This window comes from Crocodylus siamensis, chromosome 5, assembly GCF_052110815.1.
Source record: "Crocodylus siamensis isolate JL-2025a chromosome 5, ASM5211081v1, whole genome shotgun sequence".
NCBI lineage: Eukaryota > Metazoa > Chordata > Crocodylia > Crocodylidae > Crocodylus > Crocodylus siamensis.
This window is the reverse complement of record NC_143399.1, coordinates 91,539,783-91,557,791: the sequence shown is the minus strand read 5'-3', so window position 1 is coordinate 91,557,791 and position 18,009 is coordinate 91,539,783. Positions and strand designations below refer to the sequence as shown.

The following is an 18,009-nucleotide window of genomic DNA, read 5'->3' as shown; positions in this document are numbered from 1 at the left end:
CTGAGTGCTAATCTGAGTAGGTGAAGTGCTCAGCTCAGGTGAAGTGTGGGAGGAAGAAGGCTGAGACCTCTGCTTAGTCCTGCTGCTGTCTGAGAGAAGGGCTTTGGGGAACAAAGCAGGAAGCTCAACATCAGGCCCAGCATCTGCTTCAGGTTCCATCCCCCTACATGCTGCCTTTTCCTGCTGCTGCTACTATTTGGGCTGTGCACTGTGCAGTGTCTCACCCAGACACACACACACACACCCTGGGGTGTGCATGCAGGGTGCAGCTGGGTGCCTCCCGATCACACTGACAGCCCAGCCCGCAGTGCCCACACACTGCTGGCATGGGAAGGGCATGGATACACACACACACTGCTTACCCTCCAACCCACTAGCACTGTGACCCTGTACACCCAGCCCAACCCTCTTCAGCACTGCACTCACTCCTCAGGACACCTAATGGACATGCATGTGTGTGAATGTGTTGGCAGGGGGGGATGCTTCTTCTTGCTATTATAACTAAGCCTCCCCCACACTGTGCAATTGCCACTAACAGCCATGAGAGCCTGCTCAGCCAGAGCAGACAACAATGGGACAAGGCTAGCATGCTGCCCTGTGATGGGGAGTTAGCAGGGACCTGCAAACCAGCCTTGGAGGCCAGGGGAATGTGACCTAACTTTAGACTCTAGAGGATCTAGTACAGAATTTTGATAGACTTGTCCAACCTAAATTGCTAACGTCTGATGCTACATCCATCCAAGTCTATCTAAGATGGGGTTCTGCCATTTTTAAACCAGTCTGTGTGTGCCAAGCTTCTGTTCTGTTGTGGTTTTCAGTCACTGATACCGGTTTGTGTGTATACCTGGCTTTAGTTGTAGAACTGGTAGGTGCAGGACTGGCACATCACCTTACAGCATAGTTCCTGAGAGCAAAAGTTTGAAGGCTGTCCTTCAAAGGTCTTCTGTCCAATTGATTATAGTCTCCTGTCTGTACTTATTTTATCTGAAATGAGTTGTAATTCAGGAATAAATGGTCCATGTAGTGCATGAGGATTTAGCTGTTGGAAGTAGGTAAGCACTTACATCTTTCCACACTCTGTTAAAAGATAACCTCTAAATGCTGAGAGAATACAAAAAGGACTGTGCTTAAACAGGGGATCAAACTGGGAAAAGTCTCCAGTTCAATTCAACGTAGTTTAACAAACAACATTATCAACACATGATTAAAAAGAGGTGTTGGTCATTCATTTTACCTATATTATTTAAGTTGCTGCCATTTATGTTTTAGTTTAGTTAAATTTAAAATGTGTTTATCTTATCTCCTGCTTTTTCTTTATTGAATTTCCCTCGGGAATACATTACATGTCTGTAAATTTGAAAAGAGCTGACAGAATGTTATTACTGTAAAGCTCCTTTCACATTCCTTCTGCTTAAAGTTGCTGCTGGACACATGTAGTGATACAGTACAAATGCTTAGTGGAATATGAAATTTTAAAAACTATGTATGATGGTTTCAGGCAGTTTCTTCCCCCCTCCCCCCCCCCCTCAGAATGGTCCTACCTGCTTTAACCACTTATTCAAGTTTTAAAAGGTCCAGGACAGAACACATTAGAATAAAATTTAGCTTGTCACACAATATAACTGTTTTAAAAAGTAAATTATTTAAATGGAGGCTATAAAGGTAAGTCATATTGATGTGCAGTAACTCAGAAACATTAACAGTCCATATTCTTTACAATTTTTACTATCTGATGGGTCAAGTTCAGACATTAGAAAATAGCAGAAGAAAAGTTTAAAGGCAGAGTTCTAAATTCACTTGCACAGTTGCAGCACAGTACTGTAATAAACAAATAACTTTTTTTAGTATTGTCATTTGTCAAGGGTTTTCTTCTCTATGAAAATACAGGTGACATGAGTCACCTGATACCATCTACATACTATAGCAGTTTTATCCAGAGTAAGCAGCATTCTTGTCTTACAGTTGTATGTGGTGAAAGTATGTTTTGATACTGTACAAGAAATCTTACTGTTCTTCCTCTCTTACCATTCCTGAATAGCTTAAACACAGTAAATTAAGGATGAAGTAAAAAGCCTTAGTTTTAAACTTCCTTCCCTATGTGACCTTCCAGCTCTACTTTTCTATGATTTTAGCATTAGAAAGACAGAGGTGAACCTCTTATCATTTTAATATGGATTTGTGTGCTTTATTTCCTTTGGCCTCCTTAAGAAAGAATAACTTGGAATGCAAATGTGAATATAAATGAAATTTCACCAGGTTTAATTTGACTTGAACTGGAACTAGAGAGATCTGATCACAAACTCACAGGATGCAAGTCTATAGCAGGGCTTTGGCTCCTCCAAGTATGACAATGCAGCACCTAACTTTTAGACACCTAGCCCTGGAGTGGAATGCAAAGCCCAGAGTTAGACAATTACTGCCTGCACCCTAGGCTGAGGGAGAGTTAAACTCCACAGAAGAGTAATCCAGAAAAAACTATACTCTGCACAGAGAGCTGCCTAGAGTTAGCGAATAGGAAATGTTAAGCACAAGAGTATATCCAAACTTCTTTAGAAGTTAGGCATCAGAGTCAGGGCTGCTGCAAGGAAGTTGCTCCATTGACGTGGGATATAGAACCCAGATGTCTCTCCTGAAGAAAGGCACCTAGAAGTAAGAAGCTCATGATCTTACTATGTGCATTGCTATTTGTGATGTGATGTGATGTGATAAAAGTGTTTATACTGGGCTGGGGACTTCAGAATTATTTTAATGACTTAAGAGAACAGGTCCTAGTGAAAGGCAACAAAAATTAGACTGGTAGGTAACTTAGACAGTTTTGAAAATCCCTCCTGAGATGCAGTGCAATGTGACTTTTGTACACACGTTAACTAGAAAGTTTATACTTCAGACTTTTAGTTGTTGACATGCTTTGAGTATGACTGTAAGTATATGTAAATCCTTTGCATTCCTGTACTAATGGAACCACAAAGTTGTAACCCCATTTACAGGGGTGAAATTTTGTTCTTTTACATCACCAGTAAATTTGACCTGCAGCCTGTAACAGTGTATTCTAACTCTGTATAATTCTTATTTTAAGAACTCAAGAAAGAAACTGAAAATTCAGTTTAATACCATGATTTTTGTTTTCACAATAGTCCAACTTACAGTGCCTGGTAAGTACATAGGTTTCAAATAGGCATGTCAGTGTCATATTATATCTCAAACCAAAGCCTTTATTGCAAATATAAGGAGAAGTTATATTTGTATTGAATTGAGATGGAAAATTCAATAAGATGTTGTGGATACTAACCTTTCATATGCCCAGAGCTCCAATTTTATTTATTTATAGTATATTTGTTTTTCATCTGAAAGAATCTTAAATGCTGTGCAGACACTCAACTGTTGTACATTGGTGTAACTCCATGAGTATCAAATAATTTCAAAAGCACTGTGATTTCAGTGGAGTTACAACCATTTGCAGTAGTTGATGACCTGGCTCACTGAATACACATGAAGAGAGAGTTGACTTCACTTGCTTTTAAAACAGCATCCATTTTGCATCATCAACAGTAAAGCAACAGGATTTGGGAAAAGAAATAGAATACAAATTAGAATGTAGATAAGAGAGGAAGTCTATTGTGACATCTCTCTTATGAGAATGGTACATAATCAGGACCTTCATTTTATATTGTAGAACTTCTTAATGGTAATGTCACATTGCATGATGGGGCATGGGATAGCAGCAGGGTAGAAAAGAGAGAATTTCCTACTAAATGGGTGTGTCTATATGTGCATCTGACTGCACAGTTGTCACCGCACAATCATTTAGTACTTGATAAAGCAGACTAACACCACTAAGTACCTCTTTTGCTAAAGCAAGTATTAAATGACTATACAGTAACCTCTGTTACTGCCCAGTCCTGGTGGTACACGGGTTTTTTCCAACCCTACTGGGCAGTAGCTGGTTGCTATTGTGCAGTAGCATTGGTGTCACGGTTCATGCCCACTGATGCTGTGTCACCATAGCCTTTCATGTAGGTCTGCCCAATCACAAGTTTGACTTTCTCTCTGTTTTTACACATTCTGGTACCTGTGCAGCTTCACAGGTAGCTCTTGTTTCATTACTGGAAAAGAGAGGTCTGTCATCTCACTCTTCAGCAGTTCAGTAAATCATGATCAGTATCCTTATAGGAGCCCATGATTAAGCAGATTCTCTCTGCCTATGAATCAATGAAGGTTCCATTTAGTCTCTATGGTAGCTTTGACACTTACCTTTACCTTCCCAACTTCTGAGTTGCGAAAGGTACTTAGTGGTGTTAGTCTGAACTCAGGCAGAAAGCAAGGCAGAGGTGATTCAGCTAGTCTGTAAGACTACCTTGTAGCAGAATGTAATTACCTGTAAGTCTGCTACCCTACCTTGCCTTCTGCCTAACTTTATTGATATTAAATATGGTGACAGGTATGTGTTAAAAGCAAACGAGGCATAAAAATAATGAGCGTGTGAGAGACAGAGAAACAGAGAAATTCTGCACCTAATTGTTGCTTTCCCTGTTTATTCCATTTATCAACAAATATCTTAATAGTACATGAAATTCTTTTCAACATATCCTTGTAAGTTAAGATTGTGTCATCTCTTCCTGCATTTCATGGAGTAACCTTGTGGCATCGATTACCTCCCTCGTCCCTTTGAGAATTCTTTATACCTTAGAACTTCCTTCTAAATCTTCTCTTTTTTTTCAGGTGCACTGGGTTAATCTTAACACTTTTGGCTGGATCCCTTAATACCTATATTATTCTGCTTGCCCTCAGATGTACCTTTTCTATTTCTATAATCATTCATTATCAGCACACGGCAGGGCAGAGGCCTCTGTGGAACTGCTCTTGTCCATCAAACTGAAGGGTTTAATATCCTTTTTAAAGAAAACGGTGAATGGAACTGTGCATATAATTTCAAATTTATGCTCACTAGACTGTTGTGCAGTGAGGGAATAAATTACGCCCACTTCAGCACTTTGCACAGTAATAGGCATCTTAAAATGCCTTAGATTGTTAGATTGATATTGAATTTTTCTAATAATGCTTAGCATGTTTTTTTTCTTTTTCCTGTTAATCTTGACAATATCCCCACCCTGGATGTCATTCCATCCTCTCTAAATCCTGTGTATGGCTACTATGCCTGCAGGACCAAAAAGACAGAGACTATTTGAGATCTATGCAGAACCTATTAACATTACACCACATTCCTCTTGACCGGTGTTGACTGTAGCAGACTTCTCCTAATATGTCACTGATTTAAATAGAATGCTACTCTGGGACAGTAAATGGGATAGAGAATTATTAGTAAGCACGCTAATCAGCCTACTAAGTTTCTTTCCGCACCAGCCCATGCTGTAGCTCTCTCAGCTGCTTTGGCAGGTGAAAGACCCAGGCAGGCAGGGAGTGATCTAGAACTTAGCTCTATCTTTTGACAGTGCAGATCACTACCCACAGCTTAAAATACATTTAATAGTATTTATTATCTCAGATAATTGACAAAAAAGGTAAGAGCAGTTATGTGTACACACACACATCCCTATATATGAGACATAAGCAAATGTTCTTTCTAATACACAGGATCTGGCAGTCCCTGCAGCAGTTTGTCTCTTCAGAGATGTACTTCTATTCCTTCCAGAGTCTGGCTTCAATTGGTTCTTTGCTGCTTTGCTTTTCAGAACTCCCTGGTAAACTCACTTCCCACTGGAAAGCAGAGCAAACTGGACCCCTGAATGCTTCCTCTCCAGATACTCAACTGCCCATCAACCTCATCCTCTAACCATACAGCATTGGCATGAATCAGAGCTTGTTTCTAACAGCATAGTCATACTTATATAGCCTTTCTGAAAAATTCTTCAGACTCCAAACAATAAAATACATTCTCTTCAAACTCCTGGTGATTATCTGGCTTTTCTACATACCTAAAGGATAAATGATAATGGAGAAAGTATAATTCAGTCCTGTCATTCTCCTTGTTAAAGAGTGGCAGAAGTAGAAACCCACGTGTATATAGCAAAGGCTGCCATCTAATTGAGCTCAGCCCAACACTAAGATAATGTTCTCGGACATCATTCCCACAAAGTTGCTTTAAATCTGTAAAAATCTCCCCTCTGCAGTGAGGGAGAAGGCACAAATTTATCCTTTAAGACTTGGGACATTATTGAGGTTAGAGTCATAGAAATTCTTTCTACTAATTATTATATGTACCTATGGCAGTATTGAAGTGATGCTGCAGCCATGATGGTCCAGGAAACGTGAGAGACAAGAACTATTGTGGGTAATATCTTTGAATGAACCAACTGCTCTTTTGTGTAACTGTAAGAGCTGTATGGAAAGTGCGACTAGTCCTTTTACTTCAGCAAGACTACAGCATTCTTGGATAGAAATTTCTTTGGAGAAAAACAGGTGTAAAATATTTGTATTTGAATGAATTTCAATTAAGTTTAGGTTTTCGCTCTAGTGATTTACTCTTCCATTACAGCGTGTTTCCTTTTCCCCCTTTTTCCCTGTAATGAGATTCCTGTTTAAGTGATTATATTTGTCTTTTAGAGGGGAACAGTAGTCAGTAATGCCAATTTTTTTGAAATATTAGATGTGGCTGAATTCATAGGTTTATCTGTTCTAAGAAAAAAATAAATGCATGCATAATTTTGTGTGTTTTAGCTTCCCCTTTATATAACTTAAGAAATTACTAGTAGTCTGTAAACTTTAAGGAAGGGAAAAAGTGTCAACACAAAACATGTTTCTCTTTTCAGGATGCTTTTTAAAACAGATGAGGTCATTCCATCAATTTTATTGAAAAAAAAATAAGACAGACACATTTCATTTTAACTTTTTCCTTACAAAACCTCTTTGGGATCTGAACAATAGATCCAGCTGAGAACAGCTTCCAGCTTAATTCAGAATAAGCATCCCTGTTTTGATAAAAGGACCACCACTGAACCTAGTCTGGTACCTCTTGAAGTCTTTACTAAAATTCATGCTGACTTCATTGAAAGCAGACCCAGCCTCCCACCTTGTCATATAGTTCCAAAATTCACTAGAATTAAATCTTCTGACCAATGTCCAGAACACAGCAAGTCCTAATCTTGGTATTTGTGAAATCTTCAGTCTAATAAAGACTGCAGTAAAGATAAGTGAGATTTATTTGCCTTCATTTTTGTCTGTAGTGCCAAGTGTTGCTATTGTTTCTCCTCTATTATTCTACCTTGCATTGCATTCTGTGGTCTTTATTTGTGGTCACCTGCTACACGATTAACACCACATCAAGACATGTGACCCTTAGGGCTCTACCCTTGGACATGAGCATTCGAGTCATTAACCTCTCTACATTACCTTGTCTCTTTTCAGACAGAACCACATTTCCCCACCTGTAGTAATTATGGCGCTTACAGTTGTATCCTCACTGCAGCCAACAAATTTAGTTTTTCAGTTCAAGAGGAAACAATGAATATGACAAGAGTGGTTAAGAAAAAATAACGGCTGTAGTCTATATTTCAATAATGGCACAAGCCAGCTGCTAATAACACTGACTATGCTTCTACTTATATAACTTACCATGCTTGCACTGGTTATTTGCTTTTCCCTACTAAGAGGAGATTGATCAGGTTTTGATCTCCCTGGGATTGATTTTATACTTCTCTTGACTTTTTCCTGTTCCACAGCTATAGTTACATGCGATTTTCAGTGTAAGATCAGACTGTGGTCTGAAATCTTTATTTTGATTATAAGTGGCACTTCTGAAATGAGTATGACCTTCTGTTTTACCTTCTGTCAGAAGCTTTGAGCGACAACAGCAACATTTCAACTTAAATGCCATTCCCAGCTGAGTGGCATACCATGTGTTATCATGCTAGGTGGTTGTAAAGCCTGCCACTCCAGGGAGATCATGGTTCAGTTTCTAAAAAGAGATCATCATTCCAAGGAAAGGAAAGCTTCCTCTTTTCTGGCTTAGGAACCCAGTTAAAACAGCATTCTGAAGAGTGTGACTGGGGCTGCCCTCCAAAGGAAAAGGATTATTTGAGCAGTTATACAACACCTGTGAAATGGGGTTGCTGGCCAGCATTGTCACATCTGTTGTATAATCAGCAGCCAAAACCATTGGAGGGTATTCAGGCCATTCTTCTGCTTATGCCAGGGTATGTTGCTATTGGATGTGCCTGGACACAGCTGGTGACTGCCAAAAATACAAAGAGATACATGATGACTCTTACTCAGTTTAGTCATTTGTTTCAGCCTGGTATGAAAGATTAAAAATGAAAGCCTGCTTTATTTTACAGCTCCATTACAAAACATGTTACTAGTCATTTGTGACATTCTTTACCACCACAGAGAATACTGTGCCTGGTGTTAATTAGCAATGAACCAGCAGCTTATAAAATTCTGGCTTGCCTTATCTGTTAATTGTATAAAGCCCTGAGATGCTTGTCTATAGCCTGTCCAACAAAAGTTGCACCAGTCTTTCTTGCCTGGTGCATTTGTCTGCATTTGTCAACTTTTACAGGATAGTGCAAGGCATATTTGAATCATATGAAGTAAAGTAAAGAGATTGAGACAGAGGCTGAGATAGAGGAATAGTAGCTTTTGACTGAGCTGCACTTTAGTAGATGAGAGAAGTTGACTGATGTGTTTGGATAGCACTTAACTGTGCTGTGCAAAACTAGCTTTTGCTTTTTCTCCCTCATTTTCCTGCACACATGGCACATCTACACATGCACTTTAATGCACTTTCACTTATTTTATTGCACATTAAAGTGTCACAAAAATGCTCTTTAGTTAATGTGCATTAACAGTGTTATTTAACTGCCCACCTCCTGCCCCCATGGAGAGAGTAGATGACTCAGTCCTCTGCTTGAACCACCTCCAATGGCAGGCTGTTCCAGACATTGGGGGCTCGGACAGTAAAGAAATTATTCCTTATGTCCAGCCTGAAATGGTCTTGTAGTAGTTTATGACTGTTTGACCTCATCATCCCTTGGGGTGCTCTGGTGAACAAACGTTCCCTCAGATACTGGTGGTCAGCCCTGATAAACTTATAGGTGGCCATCAGATCACCCCTGAGCCTGTGCTTTTCCAGGCTAAAGAGCCCCATGGCTCTCAGCCTCTCTTCATAAGGTCTGTTTTCCTGACCTCTGATCATGCATGTGGCTCTCCTCTGGACTCTCTCAAGAATCTCCACATCCTTTTTGAATTGTGGAGCTAAAAACTGGATGCAGTACCCCAGCTGCGGCCTCACCAAGGCCAAGTACAAGGGGAGAATGACGTCCCAGGTTTTGCTTGAGAAGCATCTATGGATGCAAGCCAGCATTTTGGTCGCTCTACTAGCCACAGCATCACGTTGCAGGCTCGTGTTCATTTTGTGGTCAATGATGACCCACCCCCAAGTCTCTTTCTTATGTAGTGCTAGCCACCATAGCACTGCCAAGCCTAAAAGGATGCTGCAGGTTTTTCTTCCCAAGGTGGAGAACCTTGCATTTTTTGGTGTTAAACACCATCAGGTTCTTATCTGCCCATTTGCTAAGCCTGTCCAGGTCAGCCTGGATCACCCGCCTGTCTTCTGGTGTGGATGCTTTGCCCCAAAGTTTGGTGTCATCCACGAACTTGGCCAGTCCACTTCTGACTCCAATGTCCACATCATCAATGAAGATGTTGAACAATATGGGTCCAAGGACAGAGCCTTGGGGGACCCCACTGGTCCCAGGACACTAGGATGACTAACTTCCATCAATTACCACCCTCTGGGTCCGACCATGGAGCCAATTCCCCAGCCAGTGGATCATGGTGAGAGCCCAGAGTGTGTGCGTGTATAGAGTTGCCCTGGAAGGGGCCAGAGCAAGCTTAGACCTGGTCAGGTAATTGGCTGGCCATTACCCTGGTAAGCATCATGGGAGAGGCCCAAAAGACGGTACGTCTGCCACCCGAGGTACAAACTAGATAAAGCCTATGGCCTAAGGGGCCCACTCCAAGAGGAAGCAAGACAGAATAAGTTGCTGATGTGTGAAAGAGACCCTGTGTGAGAGGCCCTACTGAGAGGAGGGTGGTATGAATGTGTGTGTGACTGAGGCCTAACAATGAGGCCTAAGGTTGGTCTGGCTGTTGGGCGGGAGCACTGTCATCTGGATGCCATCTGCAAGGCTTGGGCTGCTGTGTAGGGGAGGATTGGAGCCACAGATAGCACCCCCTGGCATCAGGGCAAGAAATGCACAGCCCCCCCACCTAATTAAGATCATTAATTAATTAACGACAAGGTATGGCAGGAGAGTCAGGTGGGTGGTATGCCCAAAGGCAAGTGGGGAAACTAGCATTGTGGCTAGTCAGGGAGCCCCACTTTGCCACAATCCTCCATTATGTTCCATAGACATTACTGAATTCAAGGGGCGCACTAAGGAACAAGATCCTTGATGCAATGAGTGAGTGACTAAGTGGGACGTTCATTTCTATAGATGCTTCGACCCCTGCAAGACAGTTGTAGGTGCCAAACTTGGAGATGCTATATGCCCCTTTCTGGGCCATCTTGATTGCTTTCAGGAACAGGCAAACTGGTTTGGAGTCCTCAGAGCTAGTCAGGAATTTTTTCCAGCAATTGTTTTTTACTGAAAAATGACAAATTGTTGAATGTTTCATAGAATCTTATTGGATTTGTTGAGCTTCTAGCGATCTCATTGAGGACTCCAGTGGGAGTGTGGCTGGCAAACAGTTTTCTGTCCAAAATGTGTCTAGTTACTTGCCAGCCTGCTGGTGGGTTGCTGGGACTCCAGGGCTTACAGAGCCTACTGCTCCATGGCAAGTCTGACATATAGAATGTGCTGGAGCTGGAAACCATAAGGTGTCCTTGATTTGCAGCAACTCCTGCCTCTGGACTGCAGAGCCACAGCTTGCAGAGGCTGTGAACTGTGGCTGTCAAACATAAAGGCTCCTCCCTCAGCCATAGTTTTGAGGGCCCTTTGACTGCTGGCTTCCTGCCAGTTTGTTGTGCTGACAGGGAGCCAGCAGGCCTGGCAGCAGTGGAAAGTATCCAGCCTTAAAACCACTATCATTTAAATGGTTTGTAAAGATGTTGTTTTTCTCCCAATGTTCTTTTTTTGGGATTTTGGAATTTCCAGGGGAATAGAAATTCCAGCTTTTGATCAGTTCTCTGCCATCTAGGAGTGTAAAGAGCTAATGTTACCTTCATTGCCATGGGGAACAGAGTGAGGATTTGGTTCTATAGACACATGCAAACTGAACAACAGTAGAGTCTGAGAGTAAAGGGGAAGTACTGCTGGTTCACAAAAGCAGAATTGTCCCCCAACTGCCTCTTCAGAGAAGGAATAGACTATAGGAATAGTATGGACAGGAATGATTAATAAATCTTTGCTTTTGAAATAGATTAAAATGGAATAGATTTGGGGAATTTCTGTGATTTGTGTAATTCTTTGCACCTGTTTATGTGTGGATTGGTTTTAGGAAGTGTGTGTATGGGGTGGGGAGGACAGAGAAGCAGGGCCATAGTTCATCCACATTACTCCCAGCTTCTGTCAGTTTTACGGTATCTTTGTAAATTACAGCAGAAACAAAGAGGGCTGGAAGGAGCTTTTGTTCAGGACTTTAGTCTTTTTAACATAAGCTAGGAGGAGTATATAGCCCTCATCCTTCTGAGAGGTTTCCTGTATATCTATAGTACAGGCTATCTCAGATAGAACTTATTGATCACTCCTGATGGATTACCACTATGTAGTGCCTGTTCCAGTAATTCTCTGGGCACAGTCTTTCAGCTCACTACTTCAATTCATTAATATTGAATAGTTCTTGGTAGAAAGTAACTTCAGCTTGCCACAGCAGATATTGGAGAAACATTTACTGTAATATTACAGCTTGTGAAAATTATTTTGCCTTGGACAATTGAAGGTTTTTATTATTAACTTTTATGAAAGGTTGAAGAAAGCATTGAGATAAAGGTCACACAGATATGCTAGCTTTGAAATGTCTCCTTTTCTTCAACATTAACAAGTCACAGTGATCCAAAGCCCTCAAATAACAAAACAGCACTTTGAACTACGTTAGTTGTCATCAAAGAAGATTCTTACATCGGTTGTCTTCTTTATTTCTTTCCTATTTATTCAACAGCCATTAAGTGGGACATGTAATAAAAGACATTTTGGAGATGCATGGGTCACTTTACAGAACAATGGAAAATTATCTCCTGGATTAACTGTTTATCCTACTTTCTAACAATGTATTTGGTAGCTGAGGAAGTATAAGGAAACCCTGCAGAGGAAAGTAATGTATCCTTACATGATTTAATGCCCCCATTTTATATAGGAGGCAACATAGGATACTACAGCAAATGCAGTCCACCTAAATTACCACTTCTTTTAGAATATACTTCTATTCATACATGTCTCCCACTTCACTGAAATAAGATACTTCAGGTGCAATGCAAGTGGTGCAACTGTCTTATTGACACACAGTTACAGATGTGGATGCTGTTACTAATGCACAAATGAGTCTAAGTTATACTCCACACTGAGCTCCTCTTGAAAATCCCAACATTTAATGGTACAGAGACAGGGAAGTAAAAGGAAGTCACCATAAAGCCAGTCTGAGGTCTGCACTAGCACAGAAGGATCTGATCCCCAAAGGACTCCACGGCTACTGTCTAACCTCCCTTCATTTGGAAGCTGATTGTATCTGTGAGGGAAGATGGTAGGCAGAACCAGCATTTTGCCATGCCCCACCCCTTTTTTTCTGTTTGTTTTTCCCCCAAGTTGTCCAAAGACCAGAATATGACTATGAATCCAAGAAGCTGGGTTTTTATAGTATGTTGGTGATTTGTATGAACAGTATGAACAAAGAATTGGCATATCTCAGTTTCTCAGCAACAGTGAATTAAGAAATCAAATTCTTTACTCCCTTCTCTCTGGAATGGAACCTTGTGGAATGTTCTTACAGTGGCTTAACATGGGCTTCCCACATGTATTTTCTTTCTTACCTTGTGTGAAATCAATGTTTGGTTCTCCTCTCTCTTTTTCTTTTTTTTTCCTTTTTTAAAACAAAGGTATGATTTCTTACAACCAGGCTGAAATGGGGAGGAAATTCCATGTGACAATTCCTTACCACAATAGTCTCTGCTAATCCTAGTCTACATCTGGACAGCCATCTCTGGCCTGGGTGTTTCTAAATCAGAGAATGATAAAAGCATGAATTACATTGCTTTGACTACGGTAGATTGCCCCTGGTGAGCCCAGGTAGTGGGGGATGGGGGAGATGGGGACAGGACAACTGTTCCTTCCCCCAGCAGCTGTTTCCCAGCCCCATGCCCTGATCTGCCAATTGGAGTGTAGGGCTGGGAAACAGCTGCTTGGGGGAGGGGACAGTTTCCTAGCACTGCACCCTGATCTGCCAATTGGGGCACAGGGACTGGAGGCAGCTGCCCCAGAGGTGAGACAGCCCCCCCCGCCCACCGGAACCCAGCCTAGACCACGGTGCCCCCTGCCAGCCCAGGCTGGCATGTGGGGAAACCTGGATCTCCCACTGGCTGCTGTAAAGGAGCAGAGCGGGCAGGAGTAGCCCTGCACTGCACTGCTCCTGTTGGGTGCACATGTAGACATGATTCCAGGGGAAGCTTACTGCACATTATTTTACTGTGCAGTAAGATTACAGCATATTACAGCACATTAATAGCATATATAGACATGCCCAATGAGTCATCCTAAACTAGTGCTGTGAGAACCTTTATCTTACGCCAGTGTCACATTGTGGATTTTATGTGTTGTGTGAGTTAAATGAAAAAATAGTATTGAAATTTTTAGAAGGTTTTTAAAAACGTAGCTTAGATTTTATTCCTTGTTTTAAAATGTCCGTGAATAGCATTTTAATAGACTTTCCAACAGTCAAAAATGGATGCTGTGAGTTCTGCTGGAAAGAGGGGACTCTTTTTCCTCTGCAATAGGGCTCCTTTTTCCAGCTTGATGTGAAATATTAGTGTCTAAACCTCATAGGAGTACAGGTTTAACCAATGCCCGTGTTGGACAATAGTCCACTATCCAGACCTGTCAGATGAAAAGAGCCAGGGCCCATTCATCATTTATTTTTTCAAAGTAGTTTCCACTGAAAAGGCAGCATCCAAAAGATCACTCAAATAGAGAATTTCCTTTTTTATATTTTTTTATTTTTTCATGCAAAATGCCCAGTAAGCTTCTCAGTAGGTTTTGTTCCGTTTCCCCTCCCCCATCCCCCCCAAAAAGTTATGCAGTGGAAGCTAATTGTTCTCATTATGTTAACTAGATAGAGTACTTAAAGATTTTCATTAATGGTTAGGTCAAGTACCATCAAAAAGCTATTTTCGGAAGAGTACTGGGAGGAAAATTCTCTGTCCAGGATTTCATATTATGGTTAAAGGTGAGGAATGCTGCTTTTGATTGTGGACCTATTAAAAAAAGGTTAAATATTTTTCCTCAGTGATATTAGTATCTTTGGTGACATAGATTTGTCGTTTCCAACAGTGGGACGGAGTAGGACCTCTCCCAGACTGTGCAGAACCACCAAAAGGAATCCAGATGCTGTGGCACCCTTCAATAGTCAAACCCTACCTCACACTTCTCTCCGAGTGCTCAAATCCAGACACACTGGAAGGTGCAGCAGGTGCATTGCAGAACTTGGCTGCAGGGAGCTGGAAGGTATGAAGTACAAGTCAAAAGTATTATAAATTCAAAGAGGTCCCCATAGACAAGAAGAAAGGTGATACCATCATGAATGCAATCTGCGTGTAGAAAAATAACTGCATTTTTTTCAGAGATACATCTGGAAAAGGAAAGTCACATTTAAACTGTAGTATTTTAAGTTTGTTGTACTTACTACCACTGCAGTATTTCTTAAGAAAATTCATCATGCAGCAGTGAAAATCCTTTCTTATGTACTAAGCTAGTCCATGTGACAAATTGCTATTGAAAGCCTAACAATCAGATGAAGAGAAGCAGTGGTTCCGTGAATCTATACACATAATGCCATGAAAAATAAGATAATATTAGTGCCAGTGGGTGCATTATGTAAGACACTTACTGCAGAGTTGCCTAATTAGTAAAGCATTGTTGTCTGCACAAGTGGTGCTGTTGCGCCAGAGTAAACTAATTAATTCTACCATTGGATAGTACTGCCCAACACGAGTACTCTTTTATGGTGGAATTATTTACTCTACTGCAATACTTGTGTAGATGGTGACAGGCTGGCTGGGGCACGAGGGTGCTTTAGTGTGGGGGCTGCCTGCCAGCTATGATTAGATGAAATGAAGTAACACTTACACAAGTAACCTTACACCCATTCTTTTTTTCTTATTAAGAAGCCATTTAATGTCACATAACATTACAGTTAAAAACATGCACAAGACAAGGAAATTCTGAATTAGGGAAGTCCATTAAGTCTGCCTCCTTTCTTCATTCCTATAGGCTTCTTAAAACATCCAGTTTTTCCTTCTCTAAATATTTGCAATAAAAGGGGAAATAATTCAACCAACACATTTTTCTTTGAAAACACTCTAGAATTCAATTTGATTTTGAAAATATTTTTAAATTTAAGATAAACCAGGCATCGTCTGTGGGGACATCTGAGCCTGAATGTTTTAATCAGTTTTTGGAGCATGAGTTTTCCTGGTGAGAAGAGTGCTGCCAATCTCACATTGCTCCATTAACACAGTACAATTCCATTAAATCTGTAAGATGAGCTGTTAGGTTCCATTCCAAAACTGGGGGGCACAGTTTTCAAATTTAGGGCACCTAATTCAGTGTCTAAGTGCTCAAATATCTATTTTAGTTATGTGTGTGCTACACTAAGTTGCCCTCTAACCTACTTTAAAAATTGAGTTCTAGTGCCAATAATAGTTGTTCTCTGATCAAAATTTTGTTCAGTCAGAGTTGTTCACTCATGGCTCTTGATTTATGTATTCCACCCAAGCTATGTCATGCCATTGACAGTCAGGCATGTGTACATAATAATCTGTGTAACAAAAGATCAGTGCTCTGACCTGACCCCAGGTACTGCTGCATATCCACTACATCCACTAGATGATGATAATGGAGTGACTTGGTGATTGAGGTACTTTGGAGGTGTTATCTATGCCTCCAACTTAGGACTGATCTAATGGCCATGCATAAGCCCAAACCCACTAAACATTTACACTAGAAACCCCTAAACTCAGTCTATGGCTGATACCCAGACTAACTCTGGCAAGTCTGTGGAACTTCAGGGTCAGAGGTCAAGCCTCCTACTAGGCCACCCTTTCCTGCAGTGGCTTTAGAATTTACCATGGTGCCCCAGGCCAGAAGCAAAGCCATAGTCCCACAACTTCCTGTTCCTGACTGTTTAGTTCTTCTGCAAGCCTAGTTTCTGTCTCTACTGTCTGTAATTAGAGTCAACAACAGAAAGAAAGACAAGGCTTATTATGCACAAGTAAGAGAAATCACTGTATGATAATAATCACATTCAGATTCAGCCTCTAGGGAATCACATTCAGATTTGGAAAGGGCTGGCTGTCGTGACTTGGGTTGGTCAACTTAGATATTAGCATGGACGTATCCTACATATCCACAGACCGTCCATGTTATCTGCAAGACACCTAGGATTCCTGTATTTGACCCAATGATCTTCCACATCAGCTTATATAGAACTAGCAAAAAGGTGTGAATATGCATTGCTGAATTTACATATACAATAAGAGACAGCAAGAGAGATCCTGTTGCAAAATATATGCTAAAAGAACTGCTTTGAGCTTCACCAGAATATATGCAGTGATTTCAGTGAGAATTCACTTGCTTTCTTATTGTTCCATGTTTCTGTAGATTCAGACTCTATTACAAGTGATGCACAGGAAGGAAAATGAATATACTTAATTTGCCATATCCTAGCTATTTCTGTGAGGGGATAATGCTCCTTGGGGATTACACCAGCATTGAATTTTTTTACCTTTGACCTTTCTTTTCTTCTTTTCCCATCCTCTGAAGATAAAACTACTGAAATAATGGCAAACAAACACTTAAAAAGAGAGTCTATTCCTAAGGGAGGTTCCTTTTTTTTTTGTAAGTTCCTACTAGCAATTGTAACTGGATATAAAGAGGGACAGTATGGTAAATGATCTTGCTTCTGATTTTTAAGACTAGAGTTCATCTCAATTGTATGATAAAATGAAATGGCAAAAAAGGAGGACAATTAGCTGTGTTAAAAACAAATGATGCCTTTAGTATTATTATTATTGTTTGCATTATAACAATGTTCAAAGGCCCCACTGCATTTGGTGTTGCATTGACAGAAAAGACAGTCCCTTCCACAGAGGATTATTGCTGAACACATATACAGACATAATATTTTGATATCTGATTCACCCTTTTCATTTCCCCAGCTCCACCATTGTCTAATTCTTTAATGGAGCATGTTATCCAGACATATGAATTTGTAGAAAAGAAGAAACCTAGATTATTTTTACTAAATCAAACAGTCTAGATCAGTGATGGCCAACATTTTTGGCAGGTATGCTAACGTTTCTGGCAGGTATACAACTTGGTACCGTACCCTCCCTGCATGCCATTCCAATCCTCTTCCCCTGCCTGATCTGATGCTCTGCTTTCCACTTTCTTCCCTGTGCCCCCTGCCAGAATGCTAATTTGCTTTTTTCCTCCCTGCTCTGTCACTGTGCTCCCTGATCCCTCTCTGATGTTCCTCATGCCACACACACAGGCTGCCTTTACCACTTGTGGTACTTGTACTGTAGGTTGGCCACCGCTGGTCTAGGCAATTTAGATACATGCCCCCCTGTTACTGCAGTTTAAAAGAAGCTATGAATCTAAAACTGCTAGATAGCTTTGAAAACCTTAAAAACAAAGTATAAGAGCAAATCAGTAACTCTTGTGATTATAGTCATATGTAAATATTTTTTCAGTGTAAACAATAGTCTTCCATTTTAGAGAATTTTTTCCTTATGCAATATGCATTCAATACTGATAGTGTGCTTATTCACTTGGGAGGAATATG

The 18,009-nt window shown here is 40.8% G+C and overlaps 1 protein-coding gene across 4 annotated transcripts in view; it reads left to right on the top strand.

Moving 5' to 3' along the window:
• CTNND2 (catenin delta 2) overlaps window positions 1-18,009 on the top strand; it is a 1,187,740-nt gene that overhangs the window by 1,048,806 nt on the left and 120,925 nt on the right. For all 4 annotated transcript variants that reach the window (XM_090049706.1, XM_090049708.1, XM_090049707.1 and 1 more), the window contains one exon: window positions 14,496-14,669. In XM_090049706.1, coding sequence (XP_089905832.1) covers window positions 14,496-14,669 — 174 coding nt within the window. The remainder of the gene's footprint in view (window positions 1-14,495; window positions 14,670-18,009) is intronic.